Source organism: Salminus brasiliensis, chromosome 15 (assembly GCF_030463535.1).
Source record: "Salminus brasiliensis chromosome 15, fSalBra1.hap2, whole genome shotgun sequence".
Taxonomy (NCBI): Eukaryota; Metazoa; Chordata; class Actinopteri; order Characiformes; family Bryconidae; genus Salminus; species Salminus brasiliensis.
In genome coordinates this window covers 28,582,050-28,592,198 of record NC_132892.1, presented here as the reverse complement: position 1 = coordinate 28,592,198, position 10,149 = coordinate 28,582,050, and the positions used below count along the sequence as shown (strand labels likewise).

Sequence of the window (10,149 nt, the reverse complement as noted above, 5' to 3'; positions counted from 1 at the left end):
GTGTGTCAAGAAAACAGCATTCCCCACACCTTTCATTACCTCCACCTGCATGGACTGTTGTCACAAGGCAGGTTGGGTTCATGGATCCATGCTGTTGGTGCCAAATTTTGAGATTCATCACACCAGGCCGCATTTCTCCAGCCTAATGTGATGTGATTCTGCTGTTGTAGACCATCTGCCTTAAGGTTGGAGGTGGTGTTGTGTATTCAGATGTGCCTTTCTGCCTACCAAAATTGTACATAGTGGTTATCGGAGTTACTGTAGCCTTTCTGTCAGCTCCAACCAGTCTGGCCTTTGACCTGCATCGCTCACTGGATGGGTTTTCTTTATTACACCACTCTGAGGAAACTCTAGAGACCGTTGTGCTGAAGTCCCAGGAGATCAGCAGTTCTAGAAATGCTCAAACCAGTCCTTCTGACACCAGCAATCATGCCATGCTCACATGTTTCTTATCTACATCATTTACCACATGTACTGCTGCCACACTTGGCAAATTAGATAATTGCATGCATGAGGTGTTCAGATCTTCCTAAGAAGTGCTTGGTGAGTGTATTTTGAGATGACTGTCTATCAAAAAACAATCAGTGTATTTTAGCAAAACATATTTATTTATTTGTTTTGTTGGATAGGTGGATTTTTCCAAGAACAAATGATAAAAAATGTAATAAAATGTAATAAAATAATAGAAAGGCCCGTCTCCCTCCACCCATCCTTACCCTCTTCTATAGAGGGACCATAGAGAGCATCCTAAGCAGCTGCATCACTGCCTGGTTTGGGACCTGCACAGCCTCTGACTGCAAGACCCTCCAACGCATTGTGAGGACAGCTGAGAGGATCAGTGGAGTCTCTCTCCCCTCTGTCATGGACATTTACACTGCCCGCTGCATCCGCAAAGCAACTAGCATTGTGGATGACTCCACCCACCCTTCACACAGACTGTTCTCCCTCCTGCCATCAGGAAGAAGGTACCGCATCCGGTCCAACACGACCAGACTCTGCAATAGCTTCTTCCCCCAGGCTATCAGACTTCTCAACTCTAGAGACTGAACTGATGTCTTTTCTGTTACATGCACTCTCTCTCTCTCTCTCTCTCTCTCTCTCTCTCTCTCCAACCATTTACCCCAGATAAAATGGGAAGCATTTTTGCACAAAGCATTTGCACTAATAACTTTACTACCTCACTGGACTCAATATTTATTACACACTGCATAATTTGCACACTACCGCCAATTATTTATTATCCTCTGTCTGTACTGTGTTGTATTGTCTGTCTGCACTTGTATTGTGTTGCACTTGTGTTCTGTATGCACTGTGTCTATGTTGCACCATGGTCCTGGAGGAACGTTGTTTCGTTTCACTGTGTACTCTGTATGTAGTTGAAATGACAATAAAACCCACTTGACTTGACTTGACTTGAGTTCACTCTAAACAGATGGTGATTTGGTTAATAGACATTTGGGATGAACCTCAGAATAGACAGAAAACATATAAGTAAATAAAGTCTATCAGCATGAGCAATGACTGTGGTTACATTGATAGTCATTTACAAACTGCAAATAAAGTGAACAGATGTACGTGCTGAAATCATTCATATCATATTATCTGCAATAAAGAGAAAAGCAGTATGTGTACAATCCAAAAGTGATGGACACACATGGCTTGTCTAGTCCCTGTAAAGACGTACTGCAGCCATTAGAATAGGACTCTCTGGAGCAGATAAGCATGAACCTGTTGGCACCATGCTGCCTAATGCCAAGCATGGGCTATAGAGGGGTATAAAGCTCCCCAGTATTGAGCTGTGGAGCAGTGGAGCTCCAGACATTGCTCTTTTTAATACCTTGATTTCAGAAGAAACATTGAATGAGCAGGTGTCCCAATCCCAATGGCCCACATAGTGTACTTTTTAATTGCCGTGATATTTCAGATTGATCCGGTCAAGGTTAGTTGAGATGATCAGTTTTCTTTAAGGTGGGCAGGCATGGTGACCTTCATTTTGACCTTGTCCACCTGGGGGGGAAAGGGGGAAAAAAATTAAAAAATTTTATTAGATTTTTATTAGATGCTGAAATTAACGGTATTTTACCCAAAGCTGTTCTGAGAAGTTGAAGAAGTTGATGAAAACATCTTACTTCAAAGATGCTAAAGGTGTTGATGAAGACATCTCCATTGATATTCAGCACAGACACTGTCTCCAGAGGCATGCAGTGCATGAACTTACAGAAAAAGTGCCCATTCACAATGACCTGAAGAAATGAAAGCAAAGCGTTTGCATGACCTTTTGACTTCTTTTATTTAAGTTGTGGATCTACTCGCTTCACATCTTCAAACGCTGTACCTTGTAGCTTTTTGGTTTAACAAACATGCAGATGTCAAAGGCGCCTCCTTTAACAAATGGACCCCCAAAAGTCTCTTCTGCTCTCTTCCACCATCCACTCTGGTAGCTGTTGCGGACCACTTTGGGGGTTCCAACCTGGGCCTTGAAGTGGAATGGGATGTCATCACTGTCCTTTGTCTTCAGATCTATTGTAAAACTGAAAGCGACAATTTTTATTTTTATTCTGGTTATTTTCTAGAAATTTTTGGTTTGTTGAATATAGCCAAAACATTAATAACACCAGCCTAACACTGTGTGGCCACAAAATATCTGACCAATCGAGGCATGGACTTCACAACACCTCTGAAGGTGTCTTATAGTATCTGGCAGCAAGACATTAGCAGTCCTGTAAGTCCTAAGGTGGGACCTTCATGAGCATCAATAAGCCTCAGGCTATCCTTTCTGGTAGGTACTCATTACTGTATACCGAGAACACCCCACAAGACCTGCCTGATGTTTCGGAGATGTTCTGACTCAGTCGTCTAGCCATCTTGTCAGAGTGGCCCAGACTCTTTTGCTTGCCCATTTTTCCTGCTCTTCAGGAAAACCTTAAAGGACTGGCTGTTTACTTGCTGCCTAATATTAGAAGCAGATCTTACCCCTTGAGAGATGAAGCCACTGTAGATGGAGATAATCATAATGATGATGTTTTTCACTTCACCTCTCATTAATGTATTAACGTTACGGCTGACCAGCGTATATGCAGTGCTTGGATCATGAGGTTGTACCTGTTAGCATCTGAAGGAACAACGCCTTGGAAGAACAAAGCCAGCCCAGCTTTCAAGCCTCCAGCTATTTGGCCGATGTAGGATTTGGTCTGTGGGCATGATAAGCGTTGTAGGTGTAGGTAAATACATTTTACATAGCTTTTAACAGTATCAGGTATTCTGTTTGTATTATTCTGTTTAAGCTTGTAGTTCCAACTACACTGTTTGGACAAAAGTATTGGGACACCTGTTCATTCATTGTTTCTAAAACATCATAAGACTTTCATTGGAGTAACCATCTCTACCTTTCAGGGAAGAAGGCTTTCTACTAGATTTTTGAGGTCATCCTTACCCCCAACTCCCCAACTCATCCCAAAAGTACTGGATGGAGCACCAGCATCATTCTAGAAAACACAGTAGTTCCACTGCTCCACAGCTCAATGCTGGGGGGACTCATACTCCTCTAGCCCACACTTGGCATTAGGTATGGAGCCTGTAGGCCCATGCTTATCTGCTCCAGAAAGTCCTATTCTATTGCCAGTACAGGGACTAGACAAGCTGTGTGTGTGCATTTGCACATCTTAAAGAACTTACTTTAAAGAACTTAAAGTAGCTGAGAGTGTCCACAAGCATTTGGACACATACATATATTTGTATATGGACATAGACATATAGGTTGTCAAGTAATGTGTGTGTTTGTGTGTTTGATACGTAGACTGTAAGTATTTTTAGCGACCAAAGCTACAGCAAGCTACAGCCTTTTCTGACTGGTGTGTTTGTGTACCCTCTCTCACTCCTTCAGAGAGCATAGAGGTGTGCCTTTGCCGTCCCTGAGTGTTAATAATCAATGAAGGCTGGAGGGGCAGCTGTAGGGGCAGGCTTTATGAGTATTAAGATTTAATCAGGAGAGCTTTTGGAGGGAATGTGTGATTTCTGTAGTGCTGTCTTACTCACAGGGTTGCAGACCGGATATGCCACTTCCGACTGAATGTTGGAAAGCTTCCCACGTGAGGTGTTTTGGCTTTGTTCTTTACCAAAGGTTGATGTGCTCCAGTTCTGTGCAAAAAAAAGAGGTGAAGATTGTTAATGAATCGGATCTGACCACAAACGAGTTGCTACCGGGCCGAGACCGCCTCCTCTCAAAGGTCTCTGTGCAGTTGCTTGGTAAATCGCTAATTAAATCACTGCTTTCACACCTGCCCAAACGTTTCGCACCAAAAGTGAAAACGAACCCAACCCGAGTCCAATTACTTAAAAAATGCAGGTATGAAGAGGCCCTTAATGGCCACCAGCAGGAGTCCAGACACTCCTAAATTCTCTTTATTTATCTCACTAAATAATTAATAATTTACATTTACGGCATTTAGCTGACGCTCTTATCCAAAGCAACTAACAAGGTGACTCATATTACAGAGGTGGGCCAGCGTAATGTTAGGAGTCTTGCCCAAGGACTCTTATTGGTGAAGTGCAGCACTGCCACCCAGACCAGGACTCAAACCCCAGTCTCCCACATGGTGTGGTAGCTAACTGGCAGGTAGAGGTGTCATCTTGTGTGCCACACCAACCTTGTGCTTGTAATTACCTTGTAATTACCTTGTGCTTTGTGTTCTTAAAAGTCAGGAGACGCTAACTGAAAAACCATGTGAGTGAGTAGACCAGGAAGGCTTACTAACTTTAACCATGCCCATGGTGTTGATGGTGATTTCTCCATGAATGCGAAGTGTAGTTACGTCCTCAACTGGCATTCGGTGCATGAACAAGCAATACCTCTGACCATTTATATATACCTGCAAAGTCCAAGAAAAGTCCAACTTTACCTAAAAAGTCTGTTTCCATTTCTGCTTAATTAGTTTTTCTTTGTTTTTTTATTGTTTTTTTAACCCAGGTAATCTTCATACCTCATAGCCTTCTGTTTTAATGACAATGAAAATATCAAAGGCTGATCCACAGGACAGAAAATGGCCATTTTTAGGTTTTACTTGACCCTCCCAGCTTTTATTCTTGTAGCTGTCACAGACCCCTGAGTTGTAGTAAATGTCAAGTCTGAAGTGAAAGGCAATGTCCTCACCACAGTGATGATCTATGGTAAACCTGTGTGGGATGCGGGAGAGCAGTGATTAGAAAGAGTAGGTATTTATCCAGTACATATGGATATGTTTTGTGCTGTCAATATCTGGACTACATACCCAGTGGCATCTGGATGAACAACCCCTTGATAATAGAAAGCCATTCCTGGACTCAGCCTTCCTGGGATTGTCCCCTTATAGGGAAGGCTCTGTGAGGAATGAAAAATATTGGTCCTATTATTATATTTCCTGCTAATCTGATCATTTCCACCACAGTGTTGAAGACATCTGGAGAGTTTATATAGAGAGTTTATATGATAGTCTGCACACACACACACACACACACACACACACACACACACACACACACATCTAGTCCCTGTACTGAAGTACTGCCAGTAGAATAGGACTTTCCAGAGAGGCACTATGCCTCCTAATGCCAGACATGGGCTAGAAAGGTATAAAGCCCCCCAGCATTGAGCTGTGGAGCAGTGGAACTGTATCTCTGGAATAATGGATGGTGCTTAAGTTGGGGAGTTGGGGATGAGGTGGGGTGGTGATCATCCAACACTCTGAGCTTGTTAACGCTCTTGTTGCTGAATGCAATCAAATCCTCACAGCAATGCTGCTCCAAAATCTAGTAGTAACCCGTCTTCCCTAGACAGTAGAGACAGTTACTCCAACAAAAGCAGAATAAGCTATTTTTAATACCTTTCGAAGAAATGAATGAATGAATGAATGAGCAGGTGTCCAAATACTTTTGTCTTTATACTGCAGCACCCTTGATTTGTGTGTATTACCTTTCTAACATAATTCTTCAACTTGTAATGTCATTAGCGGTTAACATAGCGGTTGACAGGAATGCTTGAGATCAAGAAAACTTTTCAAGATAATGCTCATAGAATTGCTGAAAATGCAAATCAGCCCTCTCATTTCATGGCAAAAGACCGCCAGGAAGATGTAGCAGATTCTAAAGTTGTGGTGCACTGTTCTACTGTGCAGTAACACCTGCACAAGTACTATATGACCTTCATGGAAGAGCCATAAAACCCTTGAGCCACCGTGAGCAAAGATGTTTGGAGAAAAAAAGAGTGCAGAATTTAATGAAAAGAAGACCTTTCCAACTGTTAAGCCCTTGGATTGATAATGTTTTGGGCTTGTGTTGCAGCCAGTGGCACGTGTTACACTTCACTGGTAGAGGGACGAATGGATTCAGTTCAATTACCAGCAAATTCTGAAAGCAAACATCACTGATTTTACTGGTGTTGTTGTCAATTGGAGTGACTTACTAAATACTGTAGGTTCACTTAAGGTACTCCATTCTTGAACATTACTGCAGAAGACACTACTCACAATGTTGCTGAGTCGATTTGTGACTTCTGACTCAATGGTTGACAGACTCCACCGTGAGATGCCCAGGCCGGTCATTATTTTTGCCCTTATATCATTACAGAGGGAAGAAATGGTCCAGTTCTGTGTGGAACACAATCATATGACAAGATGATCTCCAACATGACATTCTCACTTTTCTTGCATTTGTTTAAAACCCTCAACAAAAAAAAAAACCTATGACCAATGTAGTTGACAACTACTTTAGTAGTCAATTCGTTGGTGATGCCATCACTAGAAGCGGTTTCAGGGCACCTTTCAACCACAGATTAAGAGCCAAAGTTTAACCATGACAGAGCACAGTTTTACTGCTGCTGTTACTTCTTACTGTAATAATTGAAAAGTGAAAACACAGCTACAGACTGAGTGGCACGTTACCAGAGCGCATGGATAAAACAGTTACAGAGCCAGAAGCAACACGGCCAAGAACCCTTCAAGTAAGTAGCTAGCTAACCCAGAGACGCCATAAATTAGGACACTGGTCACTGGTTGAAAAATGGAAAAAAAAATATATGGAAAAATATGGAAACAGACCAACCCTTCAACAAAAAAAGCCAATTAAGTTGCTGGCTACGCCGCGAGCAGAGCAGGGTTGATGCATAGCCGGGCTTTGGGTTGATGCTGGGTTGCCATGGCTCTGGCTAGACTATCAAAATAAGAGTCAAGAATGTAACAGTAACACTAAATACTTTCAAACTGAAAGCTAAAACTATTGTCTCACATTTGTCTTTTTTTTGCTGATCAAAAAAAAATATGGAAAATTTAATTTTTTAATTAATTAGTTTTCTTGCTCCTATTTTGCATGTCCTTGGTTTAAAATTTTGGGAGAAAAAATGATTTTAATATTTTTTATATGATTTTTTAATTGGCAGAAAGGTTCATTGCAACAGTGAATTTTTGAACAAAGTCTTCATCTTTATTATCTTTATTGTTAGTTAGCAAATATGTAAAACAACCTCAAGCTAAATTTAAAAGGAGATAGCTACATAAAAATGATTTGGTAATTGAGCAATTCATAATCCGAATAATCGATTATTAATTTTAGTAATCAATAGATTTGTTAGTTGTTTGTTGCAGCCCAATAAATATAACAATTTCTCTAATTTCTCTGTTATGACAAGTACTCCAAATTTCTGTCAAAGCTACAATTAGAAAAGTGAGAAAATGCACACTGACCCACGACTGGCCCACTGAAACATTGACCATCCCTCTGAGAGAGAACGGGACAGCGTCACTGGCTTCACTCACTCCCACATCACTAACAGCTCTGTACCGGACCCAGTGTTGCCGTGCCAGCTCCAGTCCAGTTAGTGTGAAGCTTTCCTGTGCATCCGGAGTGTCTCTGACATCCCAGGCTTCAGCGTCGGCTCCTGCAGCATCTGGCTGTGTTGCTCTGTGTTCGACTCTGAACTGCACTGTCACTCCAGTCGGGGGTTTCTGAAGCTTCAGGACCACACTTTTGTCCAGGATGTCCACACTGGGTGAAGGAGGCTTGGACACGGGCTGAAAGTTGGCGTCCACCAATTTGCCATTTCTGTAGAGGCGTATGGAGGTGCCTGGATTGGAGGAGTCTGGGATCGCGGCAATGACAAACCTGGTTGTCTTTATGCTTTTATTGGCCTCAAAAAACTCTTTAAAGAGCAAGACGTCTTCTTTCATTTTCTTAAATAATTCATGGTTGCTAAACCAGGGTACTTCAGTGTCTTGGTCATAAGATTTTGCAACTAATGGGATCTTTTTAAATTCATCTACCATTGGGGTTAAGGAGGACAGAAATTGGTCTTCATTCTTCAGAGATGTGAAGGAGAAGCAGACGACTGTGTCCACCGTGGGCTTACTGAGGATGCTGTTGAACCTGTCTGTAGGTGTGACTGTAGATGTAACACTGCTCAGTTCACTGGTGTAGGAATCAAGCCACTCGACCTCACCCTGAACTTTCTCCAACCACTGCCTTAGACTTTTAGCCCTAAAGGGAGATGTTTCGTGGATGTGCACAATGTCAGCCAGTGCCTGCTCATTTTCCTCCCCACCCCGGATAGCAGGGAGGAGCCTGCGCAGAGCTTTCTGGAACAACACCTTATAGTCAGCAAACAAACCCTGAAATGTCTGCAGCCTGTCTTTGACGTCCTGGAAATGGTTAATTGTTTTGTTTTTAATAAAATCTTTGCATCTCCTCTCCACGTCTGCCAGCTCCTCCAACGCTCCTTCAATTTTAGAGATCAGTGTTACACCAATTTGTCTCTCCAGCTTAGCTGCTTTATCGTCCAAACAGGCCAAGGGGTAGAGCCAGACCTTCAACGGCACAGCATCGTCCTCCCTCTGCCTCAGCAAAGTTGGCAGCTTCTTGTATAGCTGCAAGGCTTCCATGTAGGTAGTGGGGTTCTCCTCAATCTCATAGTCCCCATAAAATGTACAGTTGATATTTTCAGCCACGTTCTTCTCTTCATCATTCAGCTTTAGAGCTCCCTTCCCCTCAATAGAAAACGAAGGGATCTTCTTAACAATTGCTCTTAGGGTTCCCTCCATCTTTTTCATGTCTTCGTTCTCGGAGGCTGTTTTATCAAACACCATGAAAGCCTGAGCTCCGTACAGCACCGCTGTAATGACATGAGTGGCGGTCTTGTCATCAAACACCTCAGGGTAGGTGATTTTGCCAAGGTGGGTCATAGTTAGTTGTTCAAATCTTGTTGTCTGGCTGTACTGCATAGTAATTCTGGACTGGCTTGCTGAGGCCTTTTGGTCACATAAGTATTTGGCTGAGCCCCCGACCTGCACCAAACCCCCCAGAAAGCTGGCTTTAAGGGAGGCGCCCACATCTAGGAGGTTGGCCTTGTCCCGGAGTGAGTCCGAAGCAGAGAATTTCACGTCTGTCTTGGGCTGTCGATGCATGTCCAGCTGTTTCCTTAATGCTGCTTTATTCCATAGAGTTACACCTGAAATGAGTGAGAGCCTGGAGCTGACTTTTCAAGCACAGCATGTGTAACAGTCTAACCACACATTCCTATACACATTGTTATCTGCCTTCATCTGTGCTCCGTTTCCGACCACAGGATTACCGTCGGACACTTGTGCAAGCACAATGACCAGCATGATCCATCGCTCTTATTATTACAGATCAACAGTGGTCCTGTGCTTGTCCCTTCTGTTCTATTGATGGACAGGGTAGATGGATCTACCACGTGGATCTGTATGCCACATAATTTGACCTGCACTGTAAACTACACATTTATAGGAGCCTGATTTGAACACATAGGTTTAGTGCTCCCATTGCATTTGCATATCTTAAACAATACCCTCAAGTATATGGAACATTACCTGGAATGAAGGAATCACTGCGGCAGTCGTACAACATGCCAGGATGCAGGGCTCTTCCTAGGGCTGCCATTTCAATCGTTTTAGAGTCCATGACTGTGAAGATAAATATAGGGGCAAGCAGTTGTCATTTGACTGGCATCAAGAAAGTAGAAAAATAAAGAGCGTAAATAGTTCTCACTTCCAGGCAGTTGCTAGACTGTTGCTATGGTGTTAAAAAGTGGATAATTGGTGGTTGCTATAGTGTTGCTAGGTGGTTGCTAAGGTGTTGCTAAGTGGCTGCTGTGGTTGCTATGATACC

The 10,149-nt window shown here is 42.7% G+C and overlaps 1 protein-coding gene across 1 annotated transcript; it reads right to left on the bottom strand.

The window, feature by feature from the left end:
- Nucleotides 1-1,953: 1,953 nt before the first annotated feature.
- On the bottom strand, nucleotides 1,954-9,942 carry LOC140535513 (verrucotoxin subunit beta-like). Its single transcript, XM_072656911.1, has 7 exons — nucleotides 9,852-9,942; nucleotides 7,740-9,469; nucleotides 6,501-6,620; nucleotides 3,103-3,191; nucleotides 2,336-2,531; nucleotides 2,130-2,243; nucleotides 1,954-2,007 (listed from the first exon to the last, which is right to left on the bottom strand). The coding sequence occupies exons 1-7, from the start codon at nucleotides 9,940-9,942 to the stop codon at nucleotides 1,954-1,956; spliced, it is 2,394 nt and encodes a 797-aa protein (XP_072513012.1).
- Nucleotides 9,943-10,149: the final 207 nt, after the last annotated feature.